At 40.0% G+C, this 19,060-nt stretch overlaps 1 protein-coding gene across 10 annotated transcripts in view; it reads right to left on the bottom strand.

Moving 5' to 3' along the window:
- The window catches only part of srpk2 (SRSF protein kinase 2), a 70,300-nt gene that overhangs the window by 36,581 nt on the left and 14,659 nt on the right, over positions 1-19,060 (bottom strand). The window contains exon 1 of one of the 10 annotated variants that reach the window (XM_015017274.1): positions 15,399-16,154. The exons of 8 other annotated variants lie outside the window; for them this stretch is intronic. In XM_015017274.1, the coding sequence (XP_014872760.1) occupies positions 15,399-15,436 (38 nt within the window). In that variant the 5' untranslated portion in view covers positions 15,437-16,154. Of the gene's footprint in view, positions 1-4,663; positions 4,768-15,398; positions 16,155-19,060 lie in introns of those variants that run through there. One more of the 10 variants, XM_015017273.1, reaches the window with a different exon arrangement.

The following is a 19,060-nucleotide window of genomic DNA, read 5'->3' as shown; positions in this document are numbered from 1 at the left end:
GGTAAAAAAATAAAAAAAAAAAACAAAAAAGGGAATTTTTTCCCCTTTTTTTTTCTTTGGGTTTTTTTTTTTTTTTTTTTTTTTTTTTTTCCCCCATGCAACAGACAAAGCAGCAAGTACATAAAGCTTGCTCTGTCTTACATCATCTTCCTTCAGTTTATTCTGGTATAAAATTTTCTGCATCATGAAGATGCAGAAAGGACGACGTCTTCTTGCTAATGACAACCAGAGTCACAGGGCATTACTAACACATGTCTGACCGATGACAAGCCACGCAGAACAGCTGATCGTTCTCAAGTTCAAACTCGATGACTCATCCTTAAACATCTTTCATTATCACCAAGGTAACAGGTATTCCTTAGCAACAAGAGCCCTGTCCTCCGCTCCCCACGTCAAGGCGTGGGGTTCCTAGACCAGTGCGGCGGTCCTTCAGCTCCGGATCTCCAATGTGGCAGAGGTGCCTATCTATACCTCTGATTCATTCACGGTGAATCTTTCCTTTCTCTCCATCTTGGCCGTGTGAGCCAAGACGAGCTGAGTCATTCTCTCCGCTCCTCCAGAGGATCCGTCTGCTTGTAGAACTAAGATCTCACAGCTATTTTCAGGATGCAGCCTGACGTCACAGGCGGCACTGTGCTCCCACGTCGCAGTCTGTAAGCTGCACAGCGTGGCTTAGCAGGATTCCTCCCATTCCACATACTGTACTTACGGGCTTTGGACAGACTGTCGGTGACAGAAGGCAACAACAACCCATGCATTCCCAAGGCATCAGGAGAAAGAAAAGTTGCAGTAGTGCAGACGGTCAGCCTGAAGCTTACAGATCAACTTCTAACACATGCATCTGTATTCAATATTCAAATAGAATTTTTTTTTAAATGATCAACTATTCCTACTTCATATATTTATTCTACCTGGAGAAACTTAGACATTTTAGAATATCTGCTTTTCATTACAACAAATTGATTAGCTAACAAAGGTTTAGCTAATTCACAAAGACATGTTGCGTGTTATCGTTTACATCCGCAAATTTAGCGCATGCGAACAACACTGGAGGGCAATTAAGCTCTTCTTTTACTTGCTACCCACGGCTGCCACGGAACAATTCTGTTAACAAAATGAAACGTGGAGATGTAGGTATTATTAATTTAGAGCAGTGCGCCACAGCACAAGCAAAACCACTCGCATTCTTTTTTCCTCACTCTGTGTCGGCTATGCTACGCACAGACTTGTTGCCATAACAACTGACTGACAACAACGGCACTAGTGTATCAGGATTCGTCACCAAAAAATATGCAAACACTCAGATCGGTACATTATCATGTTTTCAGGCTTGATATTTATTTTGTAATTTTTAATAAGTGATCGTCTGAACATTGCGGTGGTTGATTAGCCAATTTAAACACCTGATCTACTGATGATTGGTCAGAGCTGGTGTGTAGGTCGCCTTTTATTTTTATTTTGTTTTTGAAATTAACCAAAAAGACACCGAAATCTGAAGCACATCTACATGTTAAAGTTGTCAAAGTCAAGCTAGCTTCACTGACTTACTTCCCTCACCCTTGCTATTTTTTTTTTTTAATTAAAACTTTTTCCTGACCTTGTTATCTAGTTTCTGTGGTGTTGATAATTAGCAGCAAAGCACTGCATCCTGTTTTCCTTTATATTTCATGCATACATTTAATATTTACCACATTAAGGTGACAACAGCTAAAACCAATGATAGTTATTGTCAGCAGTAGGTTTTTTTCCCCTCCAGCAGGGAACTGGCGCTCGTAATGTCATGTTGCAACGTGTCTAAAGACAACGTTTATCTAGTTTTATTCTAAAGTTGTCTTACAAAACATTTGAAAGGCTTTACAAGTACAATAAGTTTTCCTTAAACCACATAAACTTTCTAGAATTGCACTCCTCATGGTAGCAGCATGCCAGTGTTGCATTAGTTCTGAGTTGTTCGTTTTGTTGGCTTTAGTTTAGATGTTTTTTGCATGTTCACTCTGGGTTTTGGATGCTGTGCAGCTAGAAGGAGTTTTACTCATACGCTCTTACTTTACCATATTTATGAAGCGCAATCACCATGTGAAGGTGTTGCTTTTACAACTGGGTACATCGGGGTCAAAGGTTAAAGACGGATCAGGACTGCTTTGAAGTGGAGACCCAACAGACCACTATCCTTGAGGCTGCTGGTCAGTTGGGTGTTTGTCACTCCAATTTACAGAGGCTGTATCGATTGTTGGGAAAACTCCCCAGAGGCCAGCGGATACGAGTCCACTCACTGCATTATATTGACTCGGCTATATGGCGCATCCATTATTAGCTGCAGTTCACACACACGGGTGTGATGCTAACACACAAACGCAACATCCAGCAAAAAAAAAAAAAATCAATCCTAGTGTGAATTGCCACAAAGACCTAATATTAAAGATGGAAAACATACAAGCTGTCACATACTCAAAGCTACTGTTCAGGATTTACGTCTCTAATAAGGGAAGAGCAGCAGTGTGTCCAAACACAAACTGCTGCTGGGATCAGCGGTGCTTTTCCACTGTGCAGTCCTCTCCTCTCTCTGCAGCGCTCTTGTTCTCGATGTTCTGAATGTATACATTTCAGTGCAGTGAAGCAATCCGGCTACAAAGCCGTTTCATTGTTATAGCTGCCCACACCTACTGAGGGCATCCGCCATACGCCATGTGCAAGTATGTAAAACACTATTATGAACACCTACACGGTGCCTCTTTTTGTAATGCAGTTAGCTGTGTATTTTTAATTTATATCATATGAAAGACAAAACAAAACATTAAATAATTGCTGATATGCAAACTCGAGTTAAACCCGTTTAGCTCAGTTGCCCATTTGGTGCTTGAAGCAGATTTTTCTGCAAACAAATCTTTCAAATCTGATTTCTTTTCCTGTTTATTTGCCGTTTTATTGTGTTTGCATAACTGGCAGTTATCAAAGCAGAGGCAAAAGGGGTGTGAATGTAAACACATAAGCGACCAACTTTTTTTCCCAGGACACTTTTGTTTCTACAACACCATTTTTATAAAGGGATATTTCAACAGAAGAGCCTGTTGGACACACAGCGACCAGAGCTTATGGGTCAGAGCTGTATTGTTCAACAGCTTTTTATTGGAGAGGACAAAAATGAGTGTACACGGTATTCACAGTTGAATGACAATTGGCTTCATCTCATAAATAATAAGAGGAAGCAGTATATTGTGTGTATCCCACTTCAGGTGGGATTTAAAATAATCCTAGAACCTGGTAAAAACCTGGCGTTCCCTGTTACGGAGGGAATACTTTTTTTTTTAATTATAAATTAACATGACTTGGTCAAAGCACTGTGATGTCGCATCCATTTCTGTAAAAAGAGTCTATAGCAACTAATGAGCTAATAAGTGAATTGTGATTTAATCTGTAATGAAAGGTTTACCAGGGACTACAGCAAGCAGACTGAACAGTGCTCTGAAGAAACTTGTGACTTTTTAAGAGTCCAACAGTAAAAAATTGTTGCCCGGTGCAAAGAAAAAAAAAAACATGGCGACACTTCCGTGACAACCTGGGACACAAAAATGTTTCCACTGGTTAATGTTAGAAAGTGTGTTTTGTAAAAAAAAAAAAACAAACAAAAAAAAAAAAAATTTAAAATATCAAAGAAATGAGGATCTTTTAATTTCTGTTTCCATCTGATTTTTTTTAAAACACAAGAATGCTTGTATTTGTTAATTAGAGAATTAGTAACTGCATTGACAAAATATTGACATCACTCTTATGGGGCTTTATTGCACTAAGGTCATTTTTGAAGGTGAAAAATTATGATCTGTGAAGCGATTCTCTATTACTTTTCATAAGCAGGCTCTAAGTTATACCTACTAATCACTGCTGCAGAAAGTGGATGTTAGCAGTGACAGCATATCTATATATAACTGTTCTATGTGCTGCCGGGATAAAGTAGTTTGGAGTGAGAAGAAGAAGAAAAAAAAAGGTTTCTGCTGGACAGATTCTATAAATTTAGTTTGCAATGAAATTATAGAAATATGTTTCTTATGTTTTGAATGGAAACACCAGAATGCATCATAATTATCAGTGAATATTACACCCTTCCTGCCATGACATTTCTAAACTGCATCGTTTAAACTTAGAGATGCAAATTCCAAATTTTATACTCAAATTTTAAATCCCAACATGAAAAAAATTTTACATTGTTGCCCTGTGACGGACTGGCGATCTGACCAGGGTGTACCACTCCTCTCGACCCTTAACCTCAGAGATAGGCACCAGTACTCAAAGATAAACATGTTAAATGATGGATGGATGGATGGAAAAATGAATACTTAAACTTACAGTCTGAGTTTTAAAATAACTAGAAACACAAATATCCCGAAAGGCTACAAATCGTAAAACAGAACAAGCCTGGTTTGCCAAACAGATACGAATCTGACAACGCAAAGTTTGTGTCACTCGAATGCACATCTTCCTTGGTAGTCTCAAATAGTTACACAATTATTTAGGAAGTTATTCCTTTAATAAGCTTCAATATGGCTGCAGCCTTTAAACAAAGGAAATGCATTAATCTATGCAGGGAAACCCTTTTATATAAATACTGAAGCAAGTCCTGACTGGTAAAACTAGAATCCACACGGAGTGATGGCAGCTCGATGTCTACCTGATTCGGAGGGCCCTGTGACGCAGACGAAGGACACACAGAGCCAGCCCCCATCTCTTCTTGGTGTCCAAGCTTGAATTTAACGCCATATGACAGGGAAGAGAAGAAGACGGCGGAGCAGAAAACACAGCTGCCGCTCTCCGGTTCAGTCCACAGCAGTGGACGGACAAGATGGACCCAGCTCTAAATTCCAGCAGCGGTCACATGGAGCTGCGACACCCACATGCTAAACGCACCATCTCAGCAGAGCTACATACACCAACGCGGATCCAGCTTTATCAACTGAAGATGCAAAGATAGAAGTAGGCGCCGAGCATTCAGCACCGAAATGCTACCAGGAGTATTTTAATGGGCATCATCACCTGCATGAAGGATTTAAAATTAAACAGAGGCGAAATATTGTCTCTGCTGCCCTGATATTAAGCTGTTAGCATGTCAAGACAGTCATGCACGGTTTCCCTCCGTGTATTATAAGCCTGGCGGGCCACCAGGTTTTACTTGTGCTCCCTCCAGGCTTAACGTTGTTAATTTATTTTATTTTTTTCATGATTGCCTTTCTTTAACCCTTTCATGCATGAATTATGATACTTAGTGTCAGGATTTTTTCCATTTTTTTATTTTCTTAAAGCATAAAAACAGGTAGGAAAAAAAGTTTTGTAAAAATTTTTATTTTTTTCTAGGTGATCAATTGTAATTTTCTCCAAATACAAAGTTATTTGAAAAATACATCAGTAGTATTGGTCTTTAGGGGTTGTCTAATGTCACAATATTTTTTTTTACCTGCAAGAGTCGTATACAGTAGAAGGAGGGACCGGGTCGGTTGGCGTGCTTTTTTGTCTGTCGGCCATATTGGATTTAACAAAAATAATTTCTTGCATTTGTAGCTGATAGCCAGTAGTTGATAGTGAAGTGGTGTCCACTTCAGTGGTCTGTAAAAATCCACAAGAAGCAAAGAAAATGGCTTTTAGATAGCTGTCCGCTGTAGTGACCTCTATGCATGAAAGGGTTAAGACTTTATAGTTGTTGTTTAGGTATTAATCTTCCAGTTTTCCGAATGGAATGACCACTTTATTTAGTATTACAAATCAGCAACTGCACTTGGGTATTTTTAAACACAAGTACACTTGCAAGAACATAAATAAGTCGATTCATAATGTCAAAAGCAGGATGTTTATTCTCAGTTTGCACGTACTCACTAAAGTTAAATCTAGGAATCAGAAGCTGCTGCAAGTAAACAAACCTCTGAGCCACAACAGTATAGAAAAAAAGCATAACAGGATCTAAAACTACGCTGTTCTGTGACAAATAAGCTGACCGGACTGCAGACATCGGTCCATATATCAGCTGTGAAGAAGCTGCTACAATCCATCAGTCGCATTTCTTTATTCTTCTGGAAAAAAGTCGAGCTGCACAGACAGTGGCACAGAATTACATCAGTGTTTCGAAATTAGTTACTCTCAGATCAGACTTGCAAATGAATATGCATGTAGTTAGTAAGAAACTGTGTAAATGTCAGAAGAGCTTGTTGCTCCAAAACCAAGAAGAAATTCCTCAGACAAATACGACTGTTAATAGTAGTAGGAGTGCTTTGTGTACAACTATGAAGTTACCAACAACTGCAGTTAAGTAACAAAAATGCCCTGGAATAGCATTTTAGAAATAATGATAAGCTTATTTCTGGTAATGACATGAAACCGTAAAACCTAGCATTTTTGAGGAACACCCCGTCAGCCATTCAGAAGAAGCAGGTTTTGGTTTCATGTACAGGGAAAGGCCGTGTTGGGATTCTCTTAAAGATAATTCTCTGAGAGTTTGAAAAACCAGAGATCGGAAACCGCTATTAAAAACTAAGAATATACTTCTTGTAGAAGATTAAAGCTGAACTTATTTGATGTTCGGATATTAGCAAAGAACACCGAGTTAAATATCACAAATGCCACACACAAGCATCCGCTTCTGCCACGTCACGGCTGTCAAACACGAGGAATTGGTGTGAGAGAGCATGTTGAGCTGGCACAATCAAAGCTGAGGAAACCCCACCCACTCTGAGCTAATGTGGGAGAAAATACATCACACACACACACACACACACACACACACTTTGGAGCATACTGCAGGAAGAGATTTATCAGTCTAACAGGGTTTTCAGATACAACAGATGAATGCAACGCCCAGTTGGGCAGCAAACGGCGGGATACCTGGTCCTACTGGGCCAAGTAAAGGCTTAGTGTTTGAAATCACAGCTGTACATGCTTCTGTATTGTTTGTTAGTGTAGAGGTGTCTTCCGTGAGAATAGGTTATCTTTTTACACACAGGCATATGCAAAGCCACGCAAGCAAACAAATGGCTCTCCACAAACATAAACAGGCCATTATCATTCCACAGCCTCGCTGCTGCAGCATCGGTTCTGGCCGGTCCACCGCTGACCTCGCGTTACCCACCACACTGCGCAGGTCTGCAGAGGGCCATCTATCTTCTCCCTCCATCTTCCCTCGTTCTCTTCGTCTTTGCCTTGTTTTCCTGTTCCCTCTTCCGAGTTTTATCTCCGTCTATTGTTTCTCCAGAGGTTTCTCCTTTCCTTTTCTCCACTCTCTATGTGGGCCTTACATATTTCCTCTTCCCAATTTATCGCCCATCTCTTAATAATTCCTCAGTGGGACCAAACCTCTTCCAGGCCGATCGCTGTGCCATGTTCCCCTTTTCCCATCCCAGAAAGATTTCCTTCATCCCTGCTCACTCGCTCTCTCTCAATTTTTCCGTTTCTGCCGAGTATGTCTTACAGTGGAAAGCCCATTCAAGGAACACTAATGTGCTGATAGCAGATAGATGTGAACTAATGAGAGAGAAAGGCCCTAGCTGCATGCTAAATACCTACGCCGCATCAGAGGAGTTGAAATAGAAGAATAGAGAATCAAAGATGATAGATATTTTCTCCTTCAGAATATGTATTTTAAGCTGGAGCTGCACAGCTTTCAAGTTTACATACACTCATTTGAATAATTATTTGATTGGTGGCATATTTTAGGGGTTGGTGTGGATTTTCCCCTTCACATATGCAAGATTAAATAGTGAAAGCTATGGTGAGGATGAGAAAGTGGAGGAAATTTCAAATCGTTTCATTGTTGAAGCGGTGGCGGTAGAACTGGTGGAGGAGGAAGAAGAGCAGCTCACTTCCAAAGAAATGCATTACTTGTTTGGCAACATTCAGGGTTCAGCAAGGAAGTTGGATGTCAAGATATTTTTCCAGGGGAACTGGAGGGTTAGTGTTATCTTTTATTTACTGTTATCGATGTTAACTGCTCTATATATCACGATATTGATTGATATCACCCAGCTCTACAAGCTTTGATAAGATGCTGACTCCAAGTATCCCACTCCGATTAAAGGAAAGTGGTTAAGGCAGTCAAGGAAAACCTCAAACATAACCAAGACTATTATAAACTGGAACACAACAAAACACCAGTGAATAGTTTAACATGTTGTTATAAAAGAAGTTTTATGCCAACATGGATGGAAAGGGTGTTGGGTGGTTGAAACTTGGACTCTATTCGGCGTCCTAAAGTGAAACCGAGTCCAAACAAACTTGGTTTTCTGAAGCTAACAAAGTTTTTAGGATGGTCTCCGTTTCAAGCCTGCTGAAAATGAATACATTCACGTCTGATGAGTGTATGACTGCATCTGTATGGTGCTTAAAACATACAGTGGATAAATCAGTTCAATCATATCAGGATGCAAGAAAACACACAAATTAAAGTTTGTTATTGTTGTAACATTATTATTATAATACTACATGTTTACACTTGAACTATGCCACATAAACTATTAGCTTTACCAATGTCAGAACTATTATGAAAAATTAAACAAAACCAAATATATCAACAGGAATAGAAAAGCTGAGACGAGGAGAGAGCGAGTGGTTTAATATTCCTGAAATACATAAAATGCTGCAAACCTATTGAGTCTACGGACTGGACACCAAATGTAGAGCAGAAAAGGTTTTTTCATCCTGTTCCTTTGTATAAAACACATTTTGCTTTATATAATCCCTCTGCCAGAACCTTGAAAAGGCAGAATAAACAGTGAACAGTAACTAATAACTCTTCTTAATTGGACTGTGCCGATTTTTTTTAATCCATTTTTCACACCCAATGATTCGAGTGTGACCTTTGACCTCGTTGTCACCAACACCCCAACGAGGGAGGGCGACACACTGCAGATCAGGTGCCCAAATACCAATCACTTGAACGCACCTCGGAGGTATCGCCATGGCAACAGCTGTGTTGCTTACATGGTGTCTAGTTGCCACCAACTGGGTGATTCCTATCACTGATTAACCCCATAGGAAATCAACAGGTAGAGTGGAAATTCACAGAATTACTCTGCAGTGACAAAGTTATTCGGTCAGGTTAGACTGGCTTGGAAAGACGGGAGACTTCAGAGCAGATTTGACGACACAAACACACACAGATGCTTTTATTTACCGCTGCTATCTCACTGAAAGCCCTAAGAGGGGGGAGAGGAGGTGGAATGCTAACGGTGTTGTCATTCTTTTCACCAAACCCAGAGTTGAGAGGGGAAAAAATGAAACAAGAAAGCAGGAGAGAAGGTAAAGATGGTCTTCTGCTTCCACTCAGATGTGGGGATGGGTTGTTGAGGGCATGGTGTGGGAGATGGAGGTCAGAGAGGACACAGACTGGATGCTAGCAACAAGCTAGCTAAAACTAGCTACAAGCTAGCTAGCAATGCTCTTGAAGGGGTTTCTCTTCTGTGTGAGCGGTGGAGTATTTTTTATGGAACTATTGTGAACACGATAAAAATTATGATAAAAACATTTATAACTTCTTAAAATGACAAGCTTGTCTCAAAAATAGATACTGTTTCTGAAAAACATTTACATTTGAAATGGCTTCTTCAGGACGCCACCCAATTTTTTATTTACTGATATTTATTGACGCTCTCGTGGAACAAACAATTGAGAAAATAATAAAAATTACATTCCCAATAATGCTGTCAGATTTGTTTTTTTTTTTTATTGAACATGAGTAGCTGAAAATTAGAGATGGTGATGAATCAAAAACTATTCATGTATTTTCAATGGTGCTTTATTAAAATATTTAAACTTTAATTTATTACTTTGTGGGTAAAACAAAACTAATTCAGAATAAGACATTTTGCGTTTTTTTATTTTCAATTCACAAATATTCACTTTCTGTTGCACTATTACATTGATTCCTAATTTTAAAAGAGTGCTAAAAAACAAACACCAGGGCTATTAACATATTTTCAAGGTACTGTACACCGGTATTCTGAAACCACATCAGATGTATAGACTACATCCCATCATATTTCCAAATATAAGCACCAGAAAGTACAAACACGCTGCTTAAGAGCACAATGTCACCAGATCAACAGCATTAAGCGCTCTTTCTCAATCCATCAACAACACTACGAGAGCTGCACCCTCGCTTTGCAGCAAAACCTGTAAACTTTTGACCTTCGATGTTCACCAAGATGCTCTTTTAATTCTTAGTCCAAGACTCTTCAAAGGCCATAAACCCTCCATCAAGGAGCAGAGGTTATAATCTAAAATGACATGCATGTCAAAAAAAGCAGCTTACGCCGAGCACTTCAAAATTCCCTTCACACACACACAAACAAACACACACACACGCACCTTGTCCTCCATCCGTCTTCGGCATGCTTCGAGTGCCGGGTTACACAACAAGGATCGTCTTCCTAATGTGATCGCTTGAAAGGCATTTGTCTCTGCGCCACATCTTGCCCTTTTCGGGCCCAACTTGCCCATCCATTTGGTTTAACACACACACGCATGCAGACAGTCTCACACACATCATTGTATTGTGGACAAACATGCCTCAGCACAAACGAAGCTCTGCTGAACCGGGCATGGATCTGTTTGTGTCTGCTTGTGTGTGTGTGCGCCGTCCAGGTTTCAGATGGTGCTACGCAGACAGAGCTTAGAACCATTTCATTTTCAGAGCGGAAAGCCACAGAAAACAGAACAAAGACACAATGATTTAGGATTAAATGTTAAAATATAGCTGATATTTGTCATAATTAACCTACCCAAATTCTGCCAAACCTAGAATGAGGGGAAAATGTAATTTTTTTTCTACATAACATTCCAGCAGCAAGTGTTTTTCCATCATATAGCACCTTGTAAAAAATATGCCTACCGATTAAAATTGCCCACATTTTGTCACAATACAACCCAAAACTTCAATGTTTTTTTTTTTTATTTATTTTATGAGACAAACACAAGTAGCTCAAAAAATTACAAAGAGGAAAGAGAATATGTATGGGGGCTGCAACTAATGATTATTTTCTTTAATAGATTATTTGGTGGATTAATCAAATTTAAAAAATTGGCACATTCTGAAGATTTTTCATTTAACCACTTGAGCCTGTTTTAGGCAAAAGTGAAAAGCTCAAAAGCTCAAGGACTAATCTGTTGATTATTTGTCGGATTAACCAAGTTTGGACAGCAAAATGTGCTTAATAGGAGTCTTTTTTTTTGTACATAATTTCAACTGGATAAAGTTAAAACTATGCAACGTGACAATTTGTAAATATGTTCTACTCAGAACTTAAGTTTGTTTCCACCTTAAAAACAAATCGCATGTATTTTTTGCACAGCTTTGGCTTCATTATTGCTCTGAATATGTTGTTCTTTCAGCAAAAGGCTTTTTTTGTCTGTATTCCCCCATTAATTATGAATTAATTGCTAAATAAGTTGACAATCATTTCAATAATCAATGCATCAAGATTAGTCTGATCAATCATTTCTGCCCTAATATGCACCGACCTCTCAAGGCAATTTGTTGATCTAGATTTTATTTAAGGGTAGCAGAGTACATTTTGCACGATACAAATGCACACCACACTTTGTAGATTTTCCCAAGTAATTGTGAAGTGAAAAAACCTAAATATAAACTGATTTTATTTTTTAAGGCATCTTGTTTCCACTGTTGTTTATCCAGCCACCATTAATTAGCTCCACTAGCAAAATATAAATTTCTGCACTGAAGATTTTGGTCTATCACATAAAATCCTTGCAAAATAGATCCAAGTTTGTGTGCATAACATAACAAAATGTGAACAAGTTCAAAAAAACACATACATTTTCAAATCACAGAAGCAAGAAAGATGGTTTTCTTATAAAGTATCATATTTACATTGCCTAAACGATTACAGCTCATTTCCGTTTTAGTTTTTCGAAAGGCGATTCGAAACTTCATTAATTATTTCTTTGTAAAACGTCTTTTGCCAAACGTAAACATACTGGGAGTTCTCTCATCAAACCAAAACTTTATAACTAACTAGGATATAATTACACATTTAAACACAAATTCTGAGATGTACATAAACACACATTTTCTAAGAGACTGTCCGAATGCAAACTAACTATAGGGGTCATTTGAGGTGCAGCTGGAGTTAAAAACTGGGGGCAGAGGTGGCTCCTTTAGTTGTTACCTGCCATGCGACGGTATTCTTAATTACAGATCGCGCTAAGCCAGACAATAGGTGACAGATTAAGCAAGCTGAGTGATGAAATCCATAAATATTACCACAAAGAAACTGACACACAACCGACATGCAAGAGCCGAGGATTAGAGATCCTGTTTTCTTTGTCCCAACCCTCCACACACAGTTGTTTTATGGGACGCATGTGCCACTGCCACATTAAACTCTGCTTCATAGTACCACTCTCCTCTGCACCCAACTGTCCGTGTAATCATATTTGATATCGTTAGTGCCCATTTACTTTTGGCGTTTCTGCGCACCCACTGCAGTATGTGCTGAAGCGTGCCAATCTGGGGGTCTTTGGCACAGGGGTGTGTGGACGGGAGAGGCACTTTCAGGTCGTAAAAACGCGGCGCAGCATCAGCATCAGCGGCTACTTGAGTCATCCGGTCTGCCGAGTCCTCGCCCTCCGGCACCCGTCAAATCAAGCTCCTTCCGCACACCGATTTAGGAACGTGGAGGTTGGCCTGATTAAATCTGAATGAACAGGGGTTCCTGTTGAATTAAGTCAGGAAACTCTGCACACACCATATATTTCATGCTCGTTTTTTCAGATCCACTGACTCAAGAAGATGAGCAAATAGAAATCTTCTGCAGATGTGCTAAGCAATGTTGATGGGGCATCTTTTTTATATATATAATGATCTGCTTGTAAAATGAAAGAAAAACTCTTTCAGGGTTTCTGCAGGTTTCGCAAACTCAAACTTAAGGCTTTGAAGACCTGCATCAGGACAGAACGTCGTCCAGCCAACCGGCGGTAAATTTACACTTACTCATGATAGACGCTAAAAAGCTAGCTAGTTAGCTAGCACTGCCTCTACAACATAAACTGAAGTTCATCGATTAACTAAAGTCAAAGTAAATATTTTTAAATTAATGCAAGACATTTTAACGCCTTAATATTAGATACATGAATTTAAGACTTTTTAAGGATGTGTGCACAACCTGACTTTGATAACTTGGGGCTGCATGAGTGAATCCAAATTTTTCAAGAGGACAATGATCTTTATTTAGCTATCAGACTCGGATGAGTAGCTTCTTCTCAATCGTATCCAGTCTCTATCTCGACATACTTAGGCTAACATTCGCTGAGTCAGCAACGTCATTAATCAATCGATTGGTATCGGTCGTCATCTTTAACGCACATTTGACACGTCAAAAACGCTGAAAACATACCACTGGACCTGTCCCATGTTTCACTGTAAACTTTCCATCAGCTGGCTAAAACAAGGCGACTATACTTTTCTCTCTCAAGAAAAACAAAATCAACCTCTTTGGAAACATTCTCAGAAACACAGACTTCATGGTGTGGATCCGTCACTACAATTGTTCAAGCTACTAGCCTGATGCAAACCAGACCTTTGCTCTACACTTCGCTTTGTAGCAGGTCGGCCCGGTTGAAATTCTACTGGAGAAATCCACCTCAATGGGAGAAATCCTAGATAGAGCAGTGAAGAGAGATTAGAATAGAGTGGCATTGCGTAGGAAGGCAATGGCCAGGCCAGCAAACTACAAGTCACAGTTCATGATAAGTAGTGAACTGCAAGATGGCTACCTGAGCAGATAGCTTGACTAATCAACTACCTACAACAACTACTAATAATAGATACCTTAATATTGGAGCGTTTTTAAAAGCAGGGTATTAATTCTGATTAACTCTGATCACTACCAACAATCAGACAAATTGACAAAATCTTAAAAGGACAGCATTATGTTTTCTAGACACATTGTCATTTTATAGAATAAAGTAACTATGTTACCTTAAAATGCTATGTGTGTCAAATAGGACCTAAAAGAAATTTTAAGCCATATTTGCTGCTTTTTTTCTTTCTGATTTGAACATTTCTATACCGTAATAATGAAACTATAGTTATTGATATTTGCAAACAAAAGAAACTGACAGTGTGCATGAGATTGTGACCTCTGCAGTTTGCACTGTTTTTGCAATTGTTTCCATGAGAGCATCAATAGATATCGTTAGGATAATTGCCTAAGTTATATTTCAACGTTTTTAGTTAGAAAACAAGAAAAAGCAGGAACAAGATATGGAAACAAATAAAAATATATAGAAAAATACTGATCTTAGACTATAACCAGTGTTCTGACATGCTGAGGATATAGACAACAGGGTGATGTAGCAGTGTAAGGAGATCAATATTATGCATTTATCTCAATTTGGCCAAAATATGTCTTAGGCAATTACGCTATGAGGCCAACCATATGTAATTCTCACATAGAAATGATTGCAAGCAGCACGCTTGCACTACTTGGTCAAACTCCAGTATTGAGGGAACCAACTGGATAAAGACTCTCTGATTCTAAACTCTCTAAAACCACTACCACAGATACCACCATAAATACCAAAAAATGGACATTTTAAGGCCATATTGCCCGTCCCTTAAAGTTAAAACTTTGCCTTTGGCCATGTATTAAAATCAAAGTAAAAACAAATTGTATAATTGACATTATTCAAACTAGAATATGTGTTATTATTTAAGCAGCAGTGGAAATATTTGCTGATTTGAAGCCGTTTGATGCTGTGAGTAAATCCTGGTGAAATGGTGATAATATTATTAATTTTTCTTTCACACCATTGGAATCTCATTCTGGCTTATGCATGGTCATGATGCGTGTTGGGCTGGTTGAGGAGACAGACGGCAGGCCTTGTGAGAGCATGCTACATCAAGATTGGCTCTTTTATCATATGAACATACCTCATCTGATCGGCCGAAGCGTTTTAAAGCTGATATGTGCTGATCAGAAACAGCATGCATTCTGGTGCGTCATGTAGTGAGCTGTTGTCTTGCATTGCTGCTGCTGCTGCCTGAGCTGATGTTGACGTGTGTTGACACTCTGTGCTGTGTAAGCTCTGTGCACCACCATCATAGACACCATTTATATATATATTTATATATTTGTCTGTGCATTGTTTGTTATCGTCAGAGCCTGGGAGATGTGTAAATGGGATTATACTGTTAGATTATGTCGAACGGCTGTATTATTCTGTCTCGGTGTTGTTTCTCGAACAATGGAAGAAACCAGCACAGACAGAAAGAGAAAGGAAAAAAAAAAGAGTCGGCGGTAAATTTGAGAACACCAAAAATAGAAAAAATTACTAAAAACAATCATTTAAGACAGGCAGGGGGGGGGGAATGAGTGAAACGATAAGCATCAGCAGAGAGGTGTTACCTTTCAGGGGACGAGGATTTCTCCGAGTTCACGGACATGAGCGGTGCCTGTTAGCCGCTCTCCGGCCGAGCGACCACAGGAGACGGCGAAATGAAGAGCACAAAGCCGCGTTCCCGTTCCTGTCCTTTACGGGGTTTTCTTTCCTTGTTCTGCTGTCCTCCTCTCTGCCTCTGTCTCTGCTGTGTGTGTCTGAGTGCAGCAGAGGAGAGGGTTACTGCCTCCCCTCCTTCTCCTCCTCCTCTTCGTCGTCGTCCTTCTCTATATCCTCTTGCTTTAAGAAGAAGGAGGAGGAAGAGATGGAGGACGGAACCCGGTTTTGTCTGGGTCTGCCTCCGCTTGTGTGTGCTTAGAGCTGAAAGCAGCAGCAGCAGCAATGTCTGTCAGTCAGTCAGTCAGGCGCCCCTCCTCGTGCTCCAGCCTCCTTCCTCCCTCCCTTTCCTTCCTCCCTTCTCCTCCTTCACCTTGTCTCTCCTCTCCCCCTCACTTTCTCCTGCTTTCACTGATGCTGCCCGTCCTCTCCGCCGCCTTGGCCTCGTCTCTCTCCTCCGCGGTGGTGCTGGTCGGACAGAATGATGACACAGCTTCCCGGCTCTCGGTCCGCAGCATGTCTCTGTCTTGAGGTCTTCCTCGTCTTCCTGTCAGGCTCGGCTCTGTCAGGCCCTGTGCATGCAGCTCTGCACAACAACAGAGCCCAGAGCGAGGCGGAGCGTCCCACTCTCTGCTCGGGCGGAGGGGTGTCCGCTTGTGACAGACAGGAAAACTCATGTTTTTCTTCTTGAGGCTTCAAACTCCTCCCCCGTTTCCATTTTGCTTAGTTTCTTTCTCTCTCTCTCGTCCACTCTCTCTCTTCCGATTGCCTTATTACGACATCCTGTATCTCGGGGCAACGCTGCACAAATCTGCTTCACTGCCCCCCCCATCATGCTTCTCTTGTTCTGGCATCCTCTCTCCTCACTTCCACCAATGCCTGCTTTGCATTTGTGCACATGCATGCGTGTGTGTGTGTGTGTGTGTGTGTCTTCTGTCTGCCTCTGTATTCTCACCATCTCTTGGGGCAGATGGGTCTGCTTCTACATGACTGAACAGCTCGCAGAGAGGTAGCCAGAGGGTGTGCGGTGAAGAGGGAAGGGGTGGAGGGGGGTCCTCCGTCTATCAGTCTGACCTCGATAATGTGTAGAGGTATGCGCACAGCTCGTACATGTATGCATGTGAATGTGCAACTGAAATATGCAAAACGGGGGTGCTGGATGGGATGATACAGATCATGATACAGAATTCAGGAGCGATATGTGGGTTACAGCGAGTCTTTTAAAGACCTTTTTAACGCCACCTTGAATAAAATTTAACAAATTATTAATATGAAGGGTGGTTGGGGGAACTTGCTGTATTACAATGAAGCATAGTAAAAATTGTGAACCCGGCTTTATGCCTTTTATAGAGGTAAAAAAGCTAGCTGGCTAGGTAGCGAGGGTACAACAATGAAGGTGTTAGCATTAGCATGGCACTCAAAGGTTTGCCTGACAGTAAAGTCTTGCCAGAGATAAACCACGTTTTTTAGGTTAGAGACATTTTAAGGCATTAATTTCAGACGCGAATTTAAAACATTTTTGCGATGTGCAGAAAATGATTGTCACTATGCAAAATTAAAATTGTTAAAATAAAGTAGGGCTTGGCAATTATTGTATCGTTTATAATTTATCGTGATACATTTCTTATAAGAAAAAAAATTGTTGATTTATTGTCACGATAAATACCAATTAACCATGTTTTCACACAAAAAAAACTCATAACTGTGCTTATGTTCAGGGTTATTAGTCTTACTATTTTTTCTGTTTGTTCAATGACAGCATTAATATATATATATATATATATATATATATATATATATATATATACACACACACATACCCATAACAATGGGTATGCGTTTCAAGAGCAATATTTGTGTTTGTGGGGTTATTTATGATTGCCATGTCATTTAGCCACAGCCACACAAATATCAAAAGAAGAAGTGATACATAGTTCTTATTGTCACTTTATTGCTATCACAATATTACCACAAATTATTGCAAAAATGATGGCAGTAAACAAGGTCCTGGTAGAAGGAGAAGGCCTACTTTTGGACAGAAGTTAAAGGGTTTCATTGTTACAACTATAACGGTGTTGCATTTTTTTTAGCTTTTACCATCAAAACAAAATCCAGTTACTATGCACTCAAAAACCTTCCAAATCCATACTTTTCTCAAATTCTCGTTATTGTCAGGTCTTTTCTATTTGTACTTTAAAAATGGACTAAAATAGATGGATGGATTCCCAAAGAATATCTGAAAATGTAAACATTTCCACACTTTTCCAGAGCACACAGAGTTTTTCCCCGCCCATAAACTTCTTTTTTTTTTCTGAATAGCGTTTGAAAGAGTCATCAATGCAGAAGTCAGCGAGATCTGGGCGACACGCGAAGGAAGGAAAACAGCAATGCAATGATCCCCTTTCACTTCCACTTCCATACAGTCCCACTTTCCCACATAAAAGGACTACATTAGGCACACATGTCTCTGAGCCAAACTATTGTCCTCATTCTCTGTGGATGTGGGCCAATGGGAGAGGGAGGGCCGGGCGGGGGGTTACAGTCTTGGTCCCTGCGCAGCCATCCAGGCAGCAGGAAAAATATTGAGCTCATTTGAGACGGTGCATTCAGCTTTTTAGTCATCAATTTCATATATGGCTTTTGTTTCTTGGTTGGTGAACTGTAAACACTTTCTTATAAAAGGGGATTTTAGATTCCTTTTAAGTGCATTTTACTGGTACTGCATTAAATATGAATCTAAAGAAATGATAATTTAAAAAAAAACAACCACAAAGGTCATTTTGTAAATTCATAAGTTTTGGACAACAAATTGAAAAAAAAAAAAGATGAGTCCTCCAACACAGATTTCCTATTTAAAGGATGAGTCCAAAAATTCTTACAGCTTTCTCCTAAAACCGCACTAATCTTAATGAATTCAGTCTTGATGTCGTCTCTCCGTTGAGGAACAATCAAAGTCAAACTCCAGCTTCTAGAATATATTTTCATTTTTAAAAAAGCACACAAAAAAAAACTGATCATGCTGAATATCGATTAACAAAGTTCCAATGTGGATTCTTGCTTTCTGTCCAAAAGGAGATAGAATAAAAGAAGGATGAGGAAGAGGGGGAGGGAGGAAGAGAGATGATGACTCTCATGAGCAGATATATTTTGGGAGGTGGCATTGAGGCTGCCGGGAGCTATCTTTAAGCGGCCTAGTTCTCCTTACCGCCCGGTGGATGCTGGGGAGAGAGAGAGAGAGACAGAGAAAATAGGGGTCTACACAGGCGAAAACCCTCCAAAACAACAGATAATGCGTTTCTGGACATCAGGTCCACTCAAAACACACAAAGGCAGCTTTGAAAAGCTGTTGGAGCAGAGCGTGTTCACCCTGCCCGGTTTATGTTCTCTGCAGATGAGCGAGATGTGGTGGCTTTGCCCTTTGTGTCAGCGACCTTGTTGTGGAAGGAAGCGCTCAGAGGAAACAGCGCCCCCAAGTGGAAACAAAAGCAAAGTGGCGTTTGGCGCAAACTCAGTGTTTGGAGCACAAACACTATGTGGGACAGAGCTACGCAATACGTTGCAAATTTATCAATAT

This window comes from Poecilia latipinna, unplaced genomic scaffold, assembly GCF_001443285.1.
Source record: "Poecilia latipinna isolate Pla-1442-1.1 unplaced genomic scaffold, P_latipinna-1.0 Scaffold2122, whole genome shotgun sequence".
Taxonomy (NCBI): domain Eukaryota; kingdom Metazoa; phylum Chordata; class Actinopteri; order Cyprinodontiformes; family Poeciliidae; genus Poecilia; species Poecilia latipinna.
The sequence above is the reverse complement of the archived record's forward strand: the minus strand, read 5'-3'. Positions and strand labels throughout refer to the sequence as shown.